Here is a 21819-nt window from a genome sequence, read left to right on the forward strand (position 1 = left end):
TTTTTTGATCAACTTTGGAAAGCCTGAGAAGTGTAAAAACTCCTTAAATTCCATTATTAAGAATATAAGATTTTGTTTAAAACACTGAAGAAAATTTTACTGAGCAGAGGTAGCCAAAACAGCAAGAAGTATTTTCTTGATAAAGGATGTGCTTCTTGACATTGAAGTCTACTACACTGTCAGTAGCCCCACATTGATACCTAGCCCAGCTACACAGGGCTACTGGAAATACAGCCACAGGTTCTTCTCTCGTCTCCATGTGCAGTATTTGCTTAATGACAGGTAAGTTTTAGATTAATAAGCATGAAAAGGTGAGGATAAAAATCACCACAAGATTTAAGCCATATCTAGAACAAAACTGAATCAAGTTATGTTGTTTTTTTAAAACATGCTCAGCATTACTATGTTCAGCTCAGTCATGAAATGGTTTCACACTATAATTTTGTGGGATGTTCTGGCATTTGACCTTACATTTCTAGGTGAAGTGTGCTAGTACAGATGTTAATTTGGTGGGCCCATATTCCAAACTAATAGCCAGAAGAGAAAACTGGTCTAGGAATTTGCATGTATTAATGTGGTCAAGCCGCCACCTTGCCTTGAAATCATATTTCAAGTTTTCCCTACAGCTCATTAAGCAAAGACATTGCTATGAGCTGATCAGAAACCTACGTAACTCACATTTAATTCAATAAAGAATTCTACTATTTTCATGTATATTGTATCACACTCACTATTATCTTGTTATCATTTATTAAGCACAGTGACACAGGAAGATTTAGTTACTTCTGTGATTGCTGTCTCAAGCTGGGGAAGCTTGTGATGGTGACTGCTAGGATTATTATCATCACACATTACAACAAGTTAATGATCAAAAGTTAACTTACACTCTGGGGCGCCCCCCAACAATTCCAGTGAGGCCCGGGGCTAGAAAAGGAAACGAAATTCACAAAAGAATGATTAAAGCCCTCTTCAAAACATCAGAGCTTGCAGCTTATCATAGCTTGAATTGATCAATTTTTAATAAATACAGGGAAATTTCTAGAAAATTACATACATTCTCGTAAATTAACTGAACATTTTATACAAGTTAAAAGGCAAAACACAACTATGAATTTTAACAAAAAAATATAAATGTGGAAAGTGCACACTAGATCTTTAGAATCTTTATCCAAAAATGAATATGAATTTCTATATGAATATTCATTATATATGAATGACAGTGAGGTAAAACATGTGATAGAAAAAGAATTTCGCTTTAGTTTTTTGTCATTTTTGTTTTATTTACTTTCAAATAGAGAAGAGGAACAATTCTGATGGACCATGGTTTCTTTTAGTATTTGTTTAATATGACTTTGCTTGTTTAGATTAACTGTTTAATTTGAATAAGTCTCTCTAGCCTTTAAACTAACTTTGCTTTTTTAAGGTGCTGGGTACTGCAGATACCATTTTCTCTCTGTGATACAGAGGCAATTCAGGGGCTTAAGGCACTAGCACGAGCCCAGACCTGTGGTAAGTCAGCACTGTATTATCAGGTTGCCAGGCTCTACTATCATTAAACCCATCTGCTCAGCTCAGTATTTCTGAAAGAAACAGTTTGCTCTCCTTATCCTGAGCATAGCTTCTCACCCTTATGTCTGGCATGGGCAGCAGGAATACATAATGCATCAGAGCTCCAAACAGTATTGCAGGGGAAAGAAATAGTAAAATGCATACATTACATCAACCTAGGAATTAATTAACAACTGTGTAAAGCAGTCCCTTTTAAAAATAAGTGCTGTGGAAAGCTGCCCACATGGTTTATTTGGCCAAATTAATTCTGGCTAAAAAGGGCTTCATGCTTTCTGCAGGTGTGAATTCCCTCAGCTGGTGCTCCAAGCAAACTAAAAGCCAGCAACTGCTGTTGTGAAACTAAAGCTAACAGTGATGAGCACTCCATAGCAGGCTGTTCTAGCTTGGATTCAGTGCCTTGTCAATGTAGATAAACCCCTTCTGTACAATTCTGTATATTTTTCAATAAGTGGCAGATGATTACAGAACCTTGCCACACTCGTACTCATTAGAAGCAACTTCCCTAAAAAAGTCTATGATGTTTTATAGTACTGAAAAAAGCCTCCAAAAGAAACAGTCACAAATAACCACCTCCCTCACTCACTACACACTGCTAAAAAAAATGTAGTGGTGGAGAGTATGAAAGAATCCCTTATGTAAGTATTACACGATTTTAAATGATCCAGTGAGGTTTCAGCCCTATACATCTTACCTGTGCATTCATTCAAGCAGAACTGCCATTCAGCAACAAAACGAACTGCAGCGATTTTATTGAACTATGTGCCTAGTTTGTTTATTTAGGTTGCTGGGGAAGGAGGGTGGAAGGTTAAGGTCATGTTGAAAATATAGGTCCATAAAGCTAGTTATATTATCTGTGGATGGTCATATGGGCCACTTCCTGCTAGGCAGCTGAACTGCTCATTAAGGATACCAGATTTCGCTCCAACATCAATTTCAAGTTCCTAAAAACTTTTAAAGAAAGGTCTTCATTTGCTTGCTTTCACACAAGAGATCTTAACTCCTACAACAAAGTAGTTCTCAACATAGACAAGAAAACAATCCAATTAAGAGTAACAATTGCTCACACCTAAGATAACCTTCTTCTGCTGGTTTTTGAGAAGCTCCTGAGGACAAGCAACTGTAACAGCAGATCTGTCTTTGGAGGTACTACAGCTATCCCTGCAACTACAGAGCAAAGCTACACCAATATGCCAGTTGCAACACTATTAAGGTCTATGCTATGATTATTGTTTTTGTGCATATAAATATGATGGAAGCCATTTTAAGTCCAATTTAATTTTTATCTATTTGAAATTCCTAGTTAGACTTCAGGCAGGGAAGACAAAGCCAATCTTAAATTACTGACTGTAAGCCACAACCAGTTTGTTAATTCTGTAAATAGCACAAGAGGTGTAAACACCCCACCTCAACCCAGGGCTCAGGTTCCTATTACATTTCTCCAGTAAGCAAAAATAAGGCAATGGAAGGTGCAGTACAACCAAGTGACAGTGAAATTGTCACTGTGGCCAGACCTACCTTCTGCTAATTAAATTATGATTTCCTTGGATCAACCACTGTCCCAAGAAAACTTCTTATAAAAGTATCTCCTCATGCTGTACATTATGCTTACGTTGCATTGCTTGCTTAAGTATCTGTACAGATGCTCCACCTCCTTTCTGGAAGGCTTATCTTTATCTACAATGACACAAATTTGTCACACTTGTAGAGAATATTAATCAGGCTGCAGCCTCAAATCACTAAGATTCTCAGCTAAATTGAAGCTCTTGATCTACTTTCCCAGAAACTTCACATGACCATTTTTTGTCATCAGAGCTCCATTCCGTCGTGCCTCAAGGCAGATAAAAGTATTGCCATCAGCTACCACTGAACTTCTTGAACAAGTTGCTTCACTTCAAGCTAATGAACTCACCACCACCCTGCCAGCTTCAGTGTCTCAGAATGGCATAAAAACTGATGCACTGCAAAATGGGGTGATTACCTTCAGATGGGAGACCTTCCTTTCAGTGCATCTATATCCTATTAATCTTTTAGATATAGTATTTGTCTGGTGTCAAACTGATTATCATGACACTTATTTTGATTCAAGCACTTGATCCAGAAGCCTTCCACTTCCTCACAGTGGCTAGGGACCAAGCCTGAGAACTACAAATTCTCCAGGTTGCTGGGCATTTTAAACCAATAAGTACTGGGGATTACACCATTGGGATTCCACTGCTTTTATGAACTCCCAAATATATGGCATGGTTGCAAAAACTTCAGGCACTAAGAATGGTAAATTTACTCCTTTCTAGGTGACTAAGCTCTGGTATGGGACTCTTCCTTTGGAGTCTGTGTTTTAAGGTTTAAATCTACACTGAATCTATTAAATAAATAAATTATTAGTTAGAAAATGCTTTTCTAAAATTAATCTGCGTGATTCTTTATATAGTCTTATCCTGCCTTTCATTTTATGACTCCTTTCTCTAGCCTACTTTAAGTCTTACTAATTTTCAGCCCAAGTATCTTATGAAAAACAAACCATCATCCTCTGTATACACGTATGTATAATCAATGATTTGTCAGGTTTTATTCCTTTGTGTCCATGATTCTTCCAGCACACCTGAAGGCTCTCAAATTTTGGGTCCAATGGCAAATTTGATCCAAATCTGAAGGATGGAGAGGAATCTCAAGAGTACCAAAGCACACTAACACTCCATGACTGGCACTCCCCTGTGAGCAGAGATGTAGGAACAGATATCCACATAAATAATACAAGGTGAAGCCCAATCACTTAGCAAGGATACACCCCTTGCTATAACAGCTTGACCATTTCTGGTTTCCCATGCATGTTTTATCTCTCCAGCTGCCTCTTGATCTTTTTTATTTTCTCACCCTAAAACCCATCTGTGGGTGGACCTGCAAATACAAATTCTTCTAAAAATCATGTATGTTATGCTGGAAAAGAAAGCAAGTTTCTGTTGAATTTCATGAGCAGAGGTAGCAGGCAAACTAAAGAGTACTTGGGAAAACTAACGTTGCTCTCAGCTGGGGCAATTCATGCACTGAAAACCAGCCCCAGTAAAAGATGCATAAAATCAGCCCAAATAAGCACCTATTTCAATACGTAGAACCATCGTGGTCTAATACATTATAATCTATGTCATATATACCACACCCTGTAAAATGCCCCACATCAGAAAAAAACCTGGCTGGAACTTGCAATCAACCTATGAGATGCAAATTTCCAGCAAAACAACCCTCATTCCTTCCAGCTCTCATTATTCCCCAATGGATTTACAAATGGTGGAAAAGCCTGATGTTTTGCCTCCTTAGTATTCCCTCCATCCTATTCCAATCCTACTTGAATGGTCACACCTAATTTTGGATTATTACTTCTGATTCTTTAATCTACTTCTGTCAAAAAAAACCCTTCTGTACAATTCTGTATATTTTTCAACAGAATAAACCATTATGCAATATACGAAGAATGCTAAGACTGCATGAAGCATTTTGTAAAATGTTCTGGAGTAGGAAAGCATGAAAATGCTCCAACTACTTGAAATCTAAAAAACTTTAAACACTTTAATAAAACTTAGGCGTTTTTTTTGAAGTTTCACAGAATTTCAAGATACAGCGATGTCTCTTGCTGAACAGCTTTCAGCTTTTGACCCTTACATTTCCAGTGACTGAATTAGCTCAGCCAATAGATTACTAATGTATTTACTGCATATTCCAAGGAATGAAACATGTTTATACATATAAAAACCAGACAAAGTAGTCCACTTGTCAAGCATTATTTTTTAAAGTGATCAAACTAGAGAAATCTGAAAACTCAGGTTTGATACTCAGCAGTTCTTATAATATGGTTGAGCACTAGTATAAAATGCATACAACCTTTTTTTTACAGGGGTCAATTGTATGTTCTTAATTATTCTATCTATGTCCTCTGAAAACAGCAGATAGTTTATCTTCCGTAGTATTATTCTCAAAAAAATGGGGACTGCAGTAAACTGCTACAACAAGGACATTTCTAAAATTATCTTCCAACACAATTAGGACATCAGTCAAAATATTTACATATACTCAAGCACTTTAACATCTCAAGTTGTATTAACCAGCTGTCATCTTAGTGTCAAACTCCGGTCATTTTAATGTGAAATAAGGGTCAGCACATGATTTCAGCTATTAGTAAAACATTTTTTAGCTACTGAACCCCTGTTAAACTATAAACACCAGATTCCCACAAAAAGGCTCTTCTTGAGCTTCTCCTATACCACGTTTCATCCAGAATAAAGTATCTGAATTAAAGAAGACGATATAAAGACATTAAATCAATGGAAATTATTTAAATTCTAACCATTTATCTGATTGGACTGTACATAATGAAGAGATTTTCACTGAGTAATACAAACCATCTCCATGTTTGCTAGCTTTTATGAAGTGAGGGTGAACTTCTATGGACCGAACATTGCAGAACTGCACCGAACTCCCATAGGCTACTACAGATTTATAAATCAGAGTCTATGTGTCCAGGATTCTCCATTGCCAAGCACAGAAATCTCTCTTTACAGGACTGGAAAATAGCCATGAAGACGCCACTGTTAGGACTGAACAGTACAGACTGCACTGAAGATTGAAAGTTATTCCTCTTTTTCAGGAGACCAACATGCATAAAGCCAACCAAACTTGCTGCTTGCTGTTAAAAAAATCGTGGTTATTATCAACTTTCAGACTATTACAGACTAAACAGAAAGAATAATTTTATCAACCAAAATTTTATCAAATATTAATTATAAAAAAAATTTAAAGATGGGATAAGGTGTGTTTGGCCATTTTTTTAATAGAATGTATCCCTTTAAGTTCATCAGCATAATTCAACTGAAAACTGATTAATCCTTTGAACTTGTGAACTAAATACCATACTCAACAGAAGTTTACAGTAAATGTCTTACATTTCAAACAGAAAATAAACAACAAATCACTCTCCAACATGGAATGTCTATACACAGTAACTTCCAATTCTTCTCTGGGCTAAAGAGTCTCATCTGCAGTTTTAATAATACTTAAAAACCATTTCTGTAGAAGTACACTAATGTGTCCTGCTGGGCCTCCAACAAAAACAATGGAAATTTAAAAAGCATTAGGAAAGAAAGTCAGGGAATAACTATGAAAATCTCAGTTCTCTTGCTGACTATGGAAGCTTCTTAAAAAATGCAACATCTCAAAATTCTCTCTTGCAGGTCCAACTCCCTGCATATATTGCAGAGCACAAATACAAACAGGCTTCAGCCCATTTCAGCATTCCTTTTTATGCAAAAGGGTGCGATTTCGTAAGAAATTGGGAATTTCAGATTGGCATAATGCCTTTAGATGGCTGTCCTTCTACTGATGTGGAAGGGAGCGGGAGGAATCAGCACTCTCAAATTGATCAGAAGCTATACAATGGTCTCCTTTTATGAGGCCTAAGTTTTATTATCCTTGACATATACAAATGCCCAAAAATTTTATCCAAAATTATATCCAAAAATCATATGCTGCAAATAAAGTTAGAAGTTATTAAACACTGACATTAAGACTAAATTTGCTAAAAAGCACATCTGATACTCAAGACCTAAAAGCCAAAGTTTTAAGCCTCTGAAGTGAAGCATTATGAAGATCACTCCTCAACAAAATTACTGTAATGTGATTTTTAATCACAGGAAGGAAAAGAAGTTATTTTCATTTTACTGTTGTTCCCTGTAAAATCTGAAAAACTGCAATTGAAAACTCCCTCAAAAGGTTATCAGGCAAATAGGTAAAACATTTTGACTCAAGCGATTTAAATTCAGCCTAAGGGAAAAACACCAAAACTAAGCCTTTAGTACTAATTATTAAAGAAATTAATACCTATTTTATGTACAATTTGTAATTTTCATATTATGATATTGCCAAAATAAAACTACCAACCAACTCCAGCTGACAGCTCCACAAAAAGCGACTAGCAGGCTAAAACCACCTGATGAAACACCAGAAGTGACAGTGCTTCTGGACTTCACTACAAAAAATGCAGAAGGTCTTGTGACTCTCCACCCTTACTCTTAATCATCAAATTTCTTTTCTCCATCTCTCTTATCCTCTACTCCCCATTCCTGAATCTTAGCCAGCTTGGTCCCCTTAAATATTGGTGGAGCTGCTCTTCAGCATTTCTTACAGGGAAAGCAGAACCAAGGCCTCTTGATTCACATTCTTTTGTGGTTATACTTTCTTTCACTATCTCAGGAAACCATCTGTAAAGCACATAGAATACTTTCCAATGCTATTAGATGTTAGAAAGCTGATCATCTACATAGCTTGCTAAAGGTTCTTGGATGAAAGATGCTATATATGAAGATTATCATCGGTAGAACTGCCTACACATCACTTAAGAGTAACAAGCACCAAACTACTATTGAGAGGAAATAAGAATATAGTTAAAAACAGTACTCCTCAACCACTACATGCAGTTTAAACAGAAGAGAAAATGTAGAACAAGAAAGAAGGGTAATTTACAATGACTCTCATAGTCACAATCTCACCCCCTGGAAGTGAACTAACATAGGAGAGTTTGTAGGGGTGTGATCAAGCTGGCCATCTTTGAAACACAGGACTTCATTTTTAAAGGATTTTCATGAGGAAAAACCACTCATGCTTAAAATCTCACTTGGTGTGTATTCCCACAACTGGCACCATTTTGACAGAACAAAGCCACATGTAGTTATATTACAAAGATCCATAAGCGAAGCACAAAACCCCATGATAGGCATGCTCTACCCATAGAAAAGGCAGCAAGTCAGAGTTATTTTTATTCAATGCCCAGTGAGAAGAAGCGGTACAGCACTGTACAGAATGGGACCTCAGGTTCTCATTGCCCAGAGCACTTACACAGGGCACACAAGGCTCAGGTCCTGGGTTCTCTGCCTGTAGACACTTTGACCCTCCCACGAGGGTGACCATAGTGCCATGGGGCATGCTCTGTCTCTAAATGAAGCTGTGACACTTAGGAGAATTCTAATCAATTGGTGAAATAGAGGGGAGGGAAAAAGCTCAGAGAAAAGGGAGAAGGAAATGAACACCAGGTGCTTTTACTAGAGAATTCACCTAGGACAACAACAACCTCAACAGTCTTAGTTCTGGCTTTTGCTCCCAAGATCACTTACCCATTTCTACAAGTCTTGTTTATGGAGCTGCCCGTTTTAGGACAATTAAGCACCAAGAATTCCTTTTTCTGCTCTTCACAGCAAGGTCTGGAATTATACACTACTGTCAGAAATTAAGCATCATCAAGCTGATGCAGTTATTAGTACACCGCTAATTACTGTTTGGCAGTGTTGCAAAATTCTAAATCTCACTGAAGAAAGACAATTAAAAACATTCTTCTTAATCACCGCTTCAAACATATTCCACATCATCAAGTAGCTTACTAAGCATTTAGATCCCAAATCTGATCCTTCTCTGCTTCTAAGAGTTTATGAGCACAGGTAATACAGAAATTTACCACACAAGAGCAACTTAAAGAAGTAACTTTATGAAGCAGTCCCAGTATACATTCCACAAATAAAAAAAAAAGAATGACTATGTGGTTGTTCAAGCACCTGGAAGCATGTCAGTAAACAGCCCTGACAGGCTTTAACAGTGGTCATTTGTGTCACAGAGGCCAAAAACCTTTTTGCAGTCCTGTACCTGGCAAGGAAAAGCACTGTTTATCACTAGATGCCTCAGATGATTCCAGAAATAGTCTCCTTCCCACTGCTGCTCATTATATGAATTGAAATAGATTTTTTTTTTGAGAAAAACTTCTATAGGATGTTCTAAAAAGCTTAAACTGTTCCTTGAAGAAACAAACCCAGCACCCCAACCGTCATCCACATAGACTGCCTAACCCTATTCCACACAGGAATGCATTTGTTTCATCACTGAAAGCCCTGATAAACAAGAACTGAAGGTTTGCCAGCCACCTCAAGGCATAGATGTTCATGAGTTACAGTAACTCAATTTAAATTCTACACATACTCCACCCAACCCACATAGAGCAGATTTTCACTTTTTCATTCTACAAGGATCAGTGGTAAAAGGGGAAAAACCTAAACTCTTAATAAAACCAACACTTTCGGACTTCAAATGGGGTTTAGATACACAGCAATTGCTTTATAAAAGAAGCACAGATTAACAATGGAGAGACAAGTACAGGTCCACTAGTTTTGGACCTTACAAATAAGCAATGATTTTCAAATCTACCCAGCTTTCTTTAATTTAAAAAGATGTTTTCTAGGGCATTGCCTATGCATACACAGAATAAACAGTAAAGAACAGATTTTTAGTTTTGTAGTCTGCTATGGAGAAATCACTATGAAAAAGGAGAAACTACTTCAATTATGGTTCCCTAACTAGTTACAGAAATGATAATTTGACCCAACTGAAAATACTGTCCTTCATTCATAACGAAAACTCCAAGTCTTTAGAAACAACTTACATCTCTGGTAAACGCTGACCTGCTGATCAGTCTTCAGATTTGCAGTATTTTAAAATATTATCTCAATTAATATTTACAGTTAGTTCTACATGATCATATCTATATTGTAGGGTCAAACAAAAAAAAAAAGTATGACCATGCACTGACCTTGTCTCTATAAATACAGCTTTAAAGAAAAACAACCCAACCTGCTTTAAACTGTTCTCTGCAAATACTGTAAAGACTAACACATGACACAATGTAAGAATGTGCACTTCTACAAACTTTTTAATCCACTGGAAAAAAAATTACTTCCTTAATTGCAAGGCAACACTTAACTATTCCTCCATTAATCAGGATGTTAGATTTGCTATGGAACTTCAGAGTTTCAGGTTAAGCCTATGGAATTTAATTTTGAAGATCTATGTAAATCCTAGATATAGTCTTCACTAAGGTATGCAGAAGCCACTGCAAAGTATCTAAGCTCTAGTCCTCAAATAAGGCTGCCAAAATTTAAATTCATTTAGAAATGGTAATAGAAGTGGGATGAGTACTCATGATTTAGGCACAGAACACGTGAATGAGCTTAGAACTCAGGTAGTTACAGTGGTGAACACCTAAGGGACGTGGGAGTAGAACAGAAAAAAAATTTGCTCAAAATAATCAAACATTTACAAAAAACAAATGTGTGTTTTTTGGAACAAACATCTGGCAAACAATAGAAGCACAGATCATTTCACATTACACGACCTTTAAGCAAATACTTAAAAATATACCCTCAAAACTAAGATGGACTTAAATTCCAGTGGTTTGATTTTACCTCACACATCAATTAAAAATCTTGTAATAGTTGCAATACATCACAAAATCAAATGCTGACAGAATAATTTGAGCTTAGACTTAATACTGCAGGACGAGAATTTAAGGTGGGTACTTAATATGCACTGTGAATTAAGATGCAGATTGTCAGCACCATCACCATAGTATTAAATTTTTTTAATTATACCTGAATGTTATGAATACTTACACAAGCAGCATTAAACAGTTAGAAGTACAGTAGCATCAATAAAAATCCTTTGTAGTAACACCAGATAATGTAGTATGAAGAGATCTTTCAAAACTCTCAAACTGCACATCTCTTCATGAACTGCAGTGTCATAGCTGGACACTGAGGTATATTTTTGCCAGTTGAGTAACACCCGGTGTTTATTACCAGTGAAGTCTAATAGCATTACTAAGTTTTAGGAACATGGTAAAAAAGTAAATCACTGTTGCACATCAGTGTAGTTACATGTAGGAAAACATATGGATGAGGAAAAGGCAAAAAAACAGGAAGGAACAGTAGCAGCAAGGAAACAATAAAGAATCTAAAAGGAATACAAAGGTGATCTTCCAGGACTTTCATTTCATCATTCGGCTAATGTCTGTTGAATTTCTACACCAAGCTTATATACCTGTAAAGATTACTATTTCACTATAAACAACATAAGGAAGCTTAACATGACTGAGTTTTTGAGTACTAGTCATGCTCAGAGAATAAAAAAGTAACTTTAAAATTCTTACAAGATCATATGAATAATTACCCATGCCAGTTCCAGCTGGTGCAATCTCTTTGGAGAAGATTTCTACAGCTTCTCTTTGTTTATGGTGTACAGCAAGCCACATAACAGCTTCCCGAGGACCCTGCTTCAAAAAGGTTGAAATTAGATTAGCTTAGATGCAGAACATCAGTTAAATTTACAAAACTGAAAAATAACTGTAGCTCAACATTCAAATTAAATAATTCGGTGATTTTTTTTATCCACCGTCACTATAATTTACTGTTAACTTTTCATTATCTTTATTTTGGAATACCATGGAGTCAACTACTGGGTATTTCAAGTCACTAGGGCACTGTGCCTTTTCTCCAGCATTCTCCAAGAATCAACTACCATAACTAACAATACAAAATACTTGGTTTCACTGTCAGTGGAACTGGCAAACAAGCTTTGCTCTTATTCTAAGTGCACTGAGAGCACTCCGGGGCCAAGTTAGAGTCAGGTTCACTTCTCTTAGCATCAAGAAGGAAGCAGATCTGTCTACAGAAAAGAATTCAAAACTAATCCTTGGGAGATGAATGTGAGAACAGAACTTGTAAAAAACACCACATTTTCACAGAGAAGAGCAAATTCTCCCTCTAAAGGTAAACCCAATCAGTATGTGCTCCCTACTCTAGTCAAAACACCTGTCCTTGCAGATAAGCACTGTCTCTCACTTCAAATTTTACTTCTCCAAAAATTCTATTTTCAGCCACTGAAGAATCTACCATTGGAATCAATACACAAAAAATATGCAGCCATACAACAAACTCAACAAACGCACAATTTTAACATTCAAAGCTATCACAAAATTCATTAAATTACTACAAATAATAATCAACCAGAAACATTCTTGCAAAAAACCACATTCATGCATTCGCAGCTGTTTTCTGGTTCTAAACTGTACCATATAATCAATATTCCATTTAAAGTTCCACATTTACGTCCTTGCCTGCAAATGCAAGGTACAATGGTCTATGAAAATAAGCTGAATCCTGTTTTAAGTGGATGAACCCAGTATTAAAACTGGATATTTAGTCTGAAGCCATTAATCTTACAGTATTAGAATTTAAACAAAAAAAAACCAGCAAAACAAGTCTTAACATCTTGGAAGTCAATTAACAAAGGATTAGCAGAAAACTAACAGAGCACATACAGTTTTTATGTGCACATAGTTTTTTCAAACTCTAATGCCTGATGTACTAGTAATAAATAGCTTTTACATGAAGCACATCCCAGTTTTCCAAATCACGAACTCACTGACGCTGTGTCACTGTCACAACTCCTTCCTCCCCAACAGAACAGGATATACTAAAAATCAAACACCACTAAAATTACTCCATGCCAATTCAGGTCCCTTTCTAGCTCACATTGGTCTTGTGCTGACAAAGCAAGCTATCAGAGCAGCAACCACGTCAACACGCAGAGAAGTCAGAGCAAAATAAGTGCTTGCCACTCTTTCCTATTTCTCGAGGGTATTTTGTGTTGTCAGGAACAGTCAATACCCCACACAGCACCTCAGACTACAGTATGCAGGTTTACCCAAGGCTGGAAGACACAGTGATTTCACAACTGCAAAGGCTAACCATTGCACCAGTTTGACAGATATGCATGGGTAGTAGTCCAGTCACACCATACATCTACACTGAGCTCCAAATATTGCCCCATTTATCCTTTCTTGGTATTCACTTAGGTATTTGCTTCTTTGCTTCAAATTTAGGTGGTAGAAATTTCAACGCAGGAACTATTTTCTTTATGTGTAAATATACTGCCTAGCATAGTATGGCTGATTTTGAGCAATATGATTTGTAACCCAAATAACCAGGTCTAATTTTGCATGGAAAGACAATATAAGAAAGAGTGTTTAAGGGACTGCATTATCCCTATCTGAAGCCCCAATGGGTAAATGTTTTCCTCAGGATTCTACGACTTTGTACTTAAATGGAAAAGCAAACTCCTCTCCCCAACCCTTTTTCTCAAGCTACCATGACTGCTTTCCAGATGAAAGCTCCCCTGACTAGTTTCTTCTAAAATGCCGGAGGACGCATGAAGGGGGAAGGCAATAGTGCGATTTCCTGTATTTCAGCCTTAGCTCTCACATCCTGTTTCAGGCATATATGAGAAGCACATACAGTGGCAATAAACACTCTTTACTTTTAATATAAGACCTGGGAACTGAGGCTGGAAATACAGAAAGTACCACAAATACTCTCTTTCATTTAAAAAAAATTCTTTAATGTACTATAAGCAAGGCAAACTGAACAATCAGGAGGGAGAAACTGCTCTTCAACTCATTATTCACTTTGTACAATGAGACAGAAAACCTCCTATATAACAATTCAATTAAAGAATGTATTACAATGTGTAATGATAAGGAGCTGGTACAAATAGAACACAGACAAGTTGAACATCTGGAACATCTGTTCCTACATTTCAGAATTTTGATTATGTACTCTTAGTAAGACACTTAAAATTTCAGGTTTTACGGTCCTAAAATGAAAAAGACCACATTATAAAGCTCAGTCTTCAGGAAGCAACTCTTGCTGCTTTGCTGAAGGAAACAAACTCAAGCACTGACATGAATAGCTGCAGATATAACTTGACCAGTTTCTAAGAACACTCAATTTCACTGTCCTTCTCTACATCACATTCTCAGTTCCTTTAGATATAAACTATTGGCTATTAAATGTCAGCACTCGTAAGAACAAACTTAGGAGTTGAGTTTTGCCACGTGTACCTTAAGAGTTTTGCAAGACTGCCACTGACAAAGAAGAATTAATTGCTTCTGTTTTGGAACAAATAAACTGTCTAAATATTTAAACTGCATCTAAGTGAGGACATGATTTACAGTCCTTTTCCTTTAAAAAGGACTTTCATTCTCTAGATTGGGAAAACATACCATGGATGTCACAGCTGCAGTGACTATGGCCATCACTCATATTCTTACGCAACAGTCACAGTGCTAGTGCATAGAATTACACAGCTGAAGATTATTTCCCAAGTAGTACTCAGAGACAATTTTAAAGGCAACGTTAATGCTGAGATTTCCTGACTGCAATATTTATAATGTGGTCTTTTAGCATTATATCTAATGCAATTTAAGTCTATGTACAGAAGTTATTATAACAAGGTATTTCTTAGGAGAACATCAGAACAGAGTACAACAACATTTTTGTTAACATTTCATATCAGTGCTTCTGGAAGACCCAATACTGCAAAGACCTTGTCAGTGTTAATTCTGTACATTAAGTAGTGACAGTGAGTTCTCTACAAGACGAAGGGGTGAAATTCCGAAGATGATAGTGACTTCCTTTAATGTTGTGGAAAAGATAACAACATGGAAAGATTACAAGAGGTCAGTAGAAGTTTAAGAACACTCCACTGCATACTTACACCATCTATACTCCTTCTAGCATGAGGTCCGTATGTATCTTCAGACCCCAAAACCTGTATGTTAACTGCACTGTAATCTTCATACCCAAGCTTACTGAAAATAAGACGAGTCCTGCAACAAATGATTTTTTTTTATTAATGCACTGTCTCGAAACTATTATCTGAAGTAGCCCTGTATGGTCCACAGAAGTTAACTCTGTCAAGTAGCTGTGTAAAAGATTTTATCAGTTGAAATACCAGAACTTTTTAAAGATATATATTTTGCTTGGTGGAACAAGCAACATTGTTTGCTTTGGTGGAACATTTTGAAGACACTGTTAATGTATTATTGTTGTCATAAATATAACCACAGCACCTGAAATAGTGAAGCAATGTACAGGACATTAATACAAAATACAATTTTTTAATTGCTGTAAGAGATGGAAGGGTGTTCATGCATTACAAATGAGGTCACCTTTATTTTTGATGAGATAAAAAAAAGAAGACAGACAACCTCATTTAAGATAACTAACTCACAAACTGTGTCTGCACTAAGTTAATTTAAATTATTTATCTACAAACATTACAGTTACAGGTACTACAGTTCAAAATACATTCTGTGGGTAATTTTTAGTCCTTTCATGTGTTACTAATGCAACAGAGAATCATGAATATAAGGATATAAAAGGACACTAGACACACGTATTGTCAAATCGCTTACGCTTTCAATAATGAATAAACAAGTAAAGGAGAAGTACACAAGAAAGAAGCAAAAAAAGTCATTTTATAAGCTGCCAAAGCTGCTCAATGTCTTAGGCTAACAACCAATTTCATCTGTATAAATGAAGCACATTAAATTTGTGCCCCTTTTTCTGCACTTGTTGCAGACTACCGGACAGAACTTAACCTAGAACAGACAGGAAACTGGGTAGCTAAAAGATCACGTCCTTAGAATATTCTCTTGAAAAACAGAGACAATGGCCTAAAGACAACTGCACGAAGTTCACTCAGTAAGGCGAAGTGCTGGGTCCTGCACTTGGGTCACAGCAACCGCAGTGGGCAAGAACGCCTGAGGGCTGTTTGGTAGAAAGAGACAGGTGCTGGCTGACAGCCAAATGAACTCGAGCCAGCATGTGCCTGGGTAGCCAAGGCCAATGGCACCCTGGCCTGGATCAGCAATAGCGTGGCCAGCAGGACCAACGCAGTGACTGTCTCTCTCTACTCAGCACTGGTAAGGCCACACTGTGAATGCTGCATCCAGTTCTGGGCCCCTCACTTTAAAAATAACATTGAGGTGCTGAAGCATGTCCAGAGAAGGGCAAGAAGGCTTGTGAAAAGTCTACAAAACATGTCTTACAAGAATGGTTGAGGGATCTCGGGTAGTTTAGCCTGGAAAAAGGAGGCTCAGGAGGGACCTCATCTCTCCTACAATCAACTGAAAGGAAGGTGTACTGAGTACGAGGCCAGTTCCTTCTATGTGCCTGCAGTGAGAGGACTAGAGGAAATGGCCTTAAGCTGAGACAAGGGAGATCCAGATTAGATATCAGAAAAAAATTTCCACTGTTTAGGATGTCAGGCATTGGAATTTGTCTCCCAAGGTGGCAGTGGAAGTCTTTAAGAGGTGTCTGGATCTGGCACTGGGTGATGTGATTCAGGGAATATAGTGATAGAGCTGAGTTGATGGCTGGACTTCCTGATCTTGAAGATCTCTCTTCCAACCTTGACAATTCTATGATTTTATGAAAAGAAATTGGCAAAAAAACTTTCAAAAGAGTTATAGCTGCTGATAGAGTATTCTTTGAGAAGAGCTGAATTCTTATTCTCTATCTGGGCTGACATACACCCATCTTTTGATGTGTCAAAGAAAACAGCTTAGTATGTGGAATTAAGACTGTATTTGAGATGGAGAATGTGTTTTTGTATATTATGATTTTCAAAACAGAGAACTTGCCCACAGACATGCCTAATGAGCTCGAGGCCACTTACCAGTTAATCAGCCTTCAACTACCTCACATCAGCTTTCCTCTGATGATTACTCAAGAGAGCACAGTGAACAAGCTCAATTAATTTTCTAGATGTCATAGAGCCACTAACAGCACCACAATTTGTTCCAATCAAAGATTCACATAGTACAGTCTGAAATATGTCTAAGAGCAAACATGAAATGGAAAACACACCATTCTGGCTTTTCCCCTAAAATAATCACCTGGCTTCCAGAAAGATGGCTTTTCAGAGGTTCTGACTCTCCGAGTTTTTGTATTTAACACCTCCTGAAGGGCTTTTCCATCATTTGATTTTCTCAATAGCTCTTGGATACAAGCATTTGCAATAAAACAGCCCTGCTCTCATCTGCCATATCTCTTGAGGAAAGTCAGACAACTCCTCCTTCAGCATAGTGCTGCACATAGGCACATGAACAATCACTCCAAGTTCACAGTAAACCCTGGATTTCTGACCTTCCAAAAGTAGTTTCTGCATGGGTCTACAACACGATGGGGAGGAAGCTTTATATAAAACATGGCACAAGGAAACTGATCTCTTAACTAGAAAGACTGGAGCTACCGGAATAAGCACTGAGAGATTCCTGATATGGAATTATATTTAAAAGGAATCCCTCCTTGCCCAAATATACTGCCATCACAATACAACTGAAAGTTTATCCCTCTATCTTGGAATTGGAACTTTGTTCTAGCAAAAAACCAAAAAATAATCACTGGGCCACATTTCAGAAGGCAGTAAAATAAGCATGTTTTAAACACAAATTCAGTAAACTTCCTACATTTGGTGTCAGTAAAACTTTTCATTAAAAAGCTCTGTGAAAATTGCTGAAAAGTAGTTTCACATGGGTTTATCTCTGGCATCTAATAAAATTTAATCACAGTTTGCTCTTTACTAACTTGGGTTTCTCTCCAGCCATCTATCTTCAAATGTATTTGACACTTCTCTCACTCTGTCAAACATAACTGAACTGCAGTTATATACTGAAAACAGGTTTCTTGAAAAAGCTACTTAAGTACTGAAATATCATAGGAAAACTATAATCTTCTAGGATTCTTACAAGCTTAGTACTGTTGCCATCATGTGTCACTATTCTATTTGCACCACCTCAAGGGGGGGAAAAAAAAAAGGAAGCCAGAACCCCTTCCAAGACTCAAAATACCAACCTTTGCAGAATACTTTCTGCAGTGCGTTTTGCTTTTTGTACCGCCTTGGGGCCTCCCACTGGACAAACAGCAGTAGCTCTGAACCCATCAAGATATGTGGCATTCACCTAATGATAAAGGGATGGTGAAGTTACATGGAATTCAGTACTGATAACTGCCTTCTGGCAATCATTATCTATACAAATACACACTTTTAAAGCAAAGTAGCAGTTTTTAATGTACCAAGTAAGGTTTGCCTTTTCAAATTTTCCACCTCTTTCTTTTACCCTTGGGGCAGAGAAGATGAGGATAGTGCTGAGTTCTAGCATCTTCTCCAAAATTTAAGATGTTGTAAATCAAAATATATCTTTCACACCATAAAATGAGGTAATACCTTATAAAATGTTGAAGGAGGCAATCCTTTTGCTCCACAAACTTTCACTGCTCCACCATCAAAACCTATAGTGGTTAAAAATCAGTATTTCAGCTTCTTCCACAGAACTTCAAAGATATTATTTTGTGATACATATTAATCAAATGCACTTAATTAAAAAGAAAATCATTGATAGCTGTACTGCTGCAGAAGAGAGAACCTTTCAGAAAACAGTCCTTCCTGCCTTAGAAAAAATAGCAGCAAACTGGTGACTGGATTTATGACTTCCATGAGCCTTTTAAAAGGGTGACTGAAATGTTTATTCATACACTTAAAAAATACTTAACAAAGAAAGCAGCCTTAAGACATTAGATTCAATAGTTATTTTCCTCTTAATATCCAGTTATTGCAAACACACACAGAGCATACAATTTACTGCAGTTGGATAGACTAGACTGCAATCCCTCACTTAGTAAAGAATCAAATCAAGGTGAGAAACCAGTGAAAGCTATTGGATGAGTGAGTAAGTGAAGAGTAACTTAACTTTAGCTTTCTTGCCAATAACAGAAACAGTCTGAATATAAAAAAAAAAAAAAAAAGGAGAAAATTGCTGTGATGGCATCAGGTTCAAGCTTGAGCTGGAGAAAATCACTAAGTGCTACTCCTTGAAAATCAGCAGTGCAGGAGGAGCACCTTATGTTTGAGAGACAGAACTATAGTGTAGCTCACCTGCGCCTAACCTGTGTTTGCAAATATTTAAGAAGCAGTTCAAAGCATTACACAAATATTCTGAAAAGATCAGAACATATCTATGTAAGTAAATGTCACTAGTACAAATTTTACACACCACTCACATAACATCATCACTCTCTCTCAAGACTGACATGAGGTTAATTTAATTCTCTCAATATAGAGCTACATCCCTCCATTCAGGGTGAAGATCTGGAAGAGTTTTATGTTCCATGTGAAAGCATAATACAAAGAAAAAAATACCACACAACCAAATGCATAGCATCCACTGACAGAAAGAAAACAAGCATCTCTCAGCTCAAACATTGCAAGTAATCGAGCAGGAAAATAAAACTGGCAACATAAACAGCAAAATTAGATAGCGTTCCTCTTTTTACTGGTGTACACGTCAAAGCACTTCAAACTAAAATATTTAAGCAATCTGCCCATTTTCCATCTGTTATATTTCTAAGAGGACTAACTGAAAGTTCATGTGAAAGTTCATTTTAAGTTTAAACATGTCATATCAGGTCATTTGCAAGCTAAAAGTTCATAGGAAGGTTAGGATTTCTTTTTTTATAAAGAAAAAGACTAGGGGGTAGGAGCAGCAAGCTGGCCTTATCAGACTGCTGTTTGGTTATGTTGCTTGAGCAGAAGATTCACTGTACCATGTTACAGTACTTTATTACTCAAGTAAAATATTTTTTATGGTACCACATTTTCAGTTTTATCCCACTAAGTCTTTAATTTGAGATTTTGATTGTTCTAAGCTTTAGAAAGACACTTGGCATTCTGTCACAAATAAGTTCCATTAGAAGGAAAAAAATATAAGACAGATGCAGTAAAAGATACACTTTAGATGACTGCAGATAAAATTTTTTTCAAGCTGTCTTACTCAAATTACAGCTCTTCGAATCTTTTAAACCTGGGGTTTTTTGTTTTCCTTTTGAAGCTAAATCCTGAACATATGTTATAACCATCTTGAGTCTACTGGCTGTTAAGTGTTTTGAGGATTGCAAGAGGACTGTTTAAAAAAAAGATTCTCTGGTGGAAATCCTGTACCTAATCATGTTTCTACCACTTACTATGATCCACCTAAATGTCTAAGAAAAATGCAATTACCAAGTAGTGCTTTGAAAGTCTTATTGTTAGCAACATTTCAAATGCCTTAAGCAAAAGGATGAGCAAAACATTTTTTTGAGAAAAGAAATTTAGCTGCAGTTTAAAAAAATACTGAAATCATAGTGAAGCTGTCTCAATGCTCTTCACACTGAATACATAATTTAAGGACTTCACAAGGCATGCATTAAAGTATACAAAAAGTAAAGCAAAAAGTAAAGCAAAAGAAGTAGTCATCGAAAAATATAAATTAGTCAGCCAGGAAGATAAGCAGGATTATGTTTAAAATTTCTAAAGTAATATCTAGCAGAAGTCCTTGAAAATATCAGTTTAATACAGCATGATTCTCAGAAAGTGATTTAACAAGAAATATGCAGAGACTACATGGAAATTAAAGTAGCTGCTTTTGTTTGATAATGCACTTCATTGACACAGATATCTTTACATGAAAGAGGACTAACCTGGAATTTCAGTGATGGAAACCTGGGAAAAGTCACACGTAACATCTGGTAAAAGATAGCGCTGAGGATTGCCCAATTCATACACCAACTGTTCAGCTACAGTGCCAAAAGAGACTAGTCCCCCTGTGTCTGGTGGCTTGGAAAGAATAAAGTCTCCTTCAGAGGAACACTCTACAATGGGAAAGCCTATGTTGTGCCTAGAATGTGAAAAACATTAAGAAAAAAACCCTATAAATAGAAAGGAAAATTTAAAAATATTAACAACACACCAGAATTTGAATTAATGACCAATTAAGTAAAACCTGTCAGGAGTTATGATTTATCTGGCTGTTTCTGCAGAAACATACACTAAAAAAAGCCCTGTACAAACTGCTCAACGGCAATAATACAAGGATGTAGTCTATTGTATGGCAAAGAAACACAGATATGACAAGAGATACCACCTGCAATCATGGACGTAGGGAAGGGAGTGGAGAAGGACACTAACAGGAACAGTTCAAGTAAAAAGAAGCTGAAAGAATTAGAGGACTATGATTAAAGATGTAAATTTAGAATAAAATAAAAGATGGTTAATTCTAGCCCCGTTTGGCTACAGCAGCACACACAGCATGATGCTGAAGACATCTAAATACATTTTGCACTCTGGATTTGTAGAAAGGCAGTTAAAGCAGGAAGAACAAACTATGAAGGGAAGTAGGAAAAGGGAATAATCACGCCTACAAAGGATAATTTCACACATTAATAAAAAATTTTACATTAGCAAAGTCAATCTGAAAACAGAAAGACATATGGAAGTTAAGATCTTCAGCACACAGAAGACATAGCTAATAGAAAATCATAAAGCATAGCAAAAAGAAAAGCAGTGAAATTATGGATATGTTCATAAATTAAAATATTCCTCTTCCTCCTCACATTCTCATAAGCAAAATACACAAAAAGCGATCAAATAACTTATAGTAAGAGGCACATACTGGTCATTACAGTAGCAGGGCAGAATTCTCAGGATTATGTGGACAACATCCAGACATCT

The 21819-nt window shown here is 36.8% G+C and overlaps 1 protein-coding gene across 9 annotated transcripts in view; it reads right to left on the bottom strand.

Annotated features, from left to right (window-relative positions):
* LOC106861714 (uncharacterized) overlaps positions 1-21819 on the bottom strand; it is a 59795-nt gene that overhangs the window by 21711 nt on the left and 16265 nt on the right. For 5 of the 9 annotated variants that reach the window (XR_015803524.1, XR_015803523.1, XM_088164403.1 and 2 more), the window contains 6 exons: positions 20790-20986; positions 18502-18566; positions 18129-18235; positions 14986-15097; positions 11599-11701; positions 885-924 (listed from right to left, as the gene is read on the bottom strand). Coding sequence is in view for 4 of the 9 variants with exons in the window: in XM_088164403.1 (XP_088020529.1) it covers positions 885-924; positions 11599-11701; positions 14986-15097; positions 18129-18235; positions 18502-18566; positions 20790-20986 (624 nt within the window). In the remaining 5 variants the exon portion in view is untranslated. Of the gene's footprint in view, positions 1-884; positions 925-8723; positions 8811-11598; positions 11702-14985; positions 15098-18128; positions 18236-18501; positions 18567-20789; positions 20987-21819 lie in introns of all 9 variants that reach the window. The other 4 variants (XR_015803525.1, XM_088164404.1, XR_015803527.1 and 1 more) reach the window with 3 other exon arrangements.

The sequence above is a fragment of the Sturnus vulgaris genome, chromosome 4 (assembly GCF_052056855.1).
Source record: "Sturnus vulgaris isolate bStuVul1 chromosome 4, bStuVul1.hap1, whole genome shotgun sequence".
NCBI lineage: Eukaryota > Metazoa > Chordata > Aves > Passeriformes > Sturnidae > Sturnus > Sturnus vulgaris.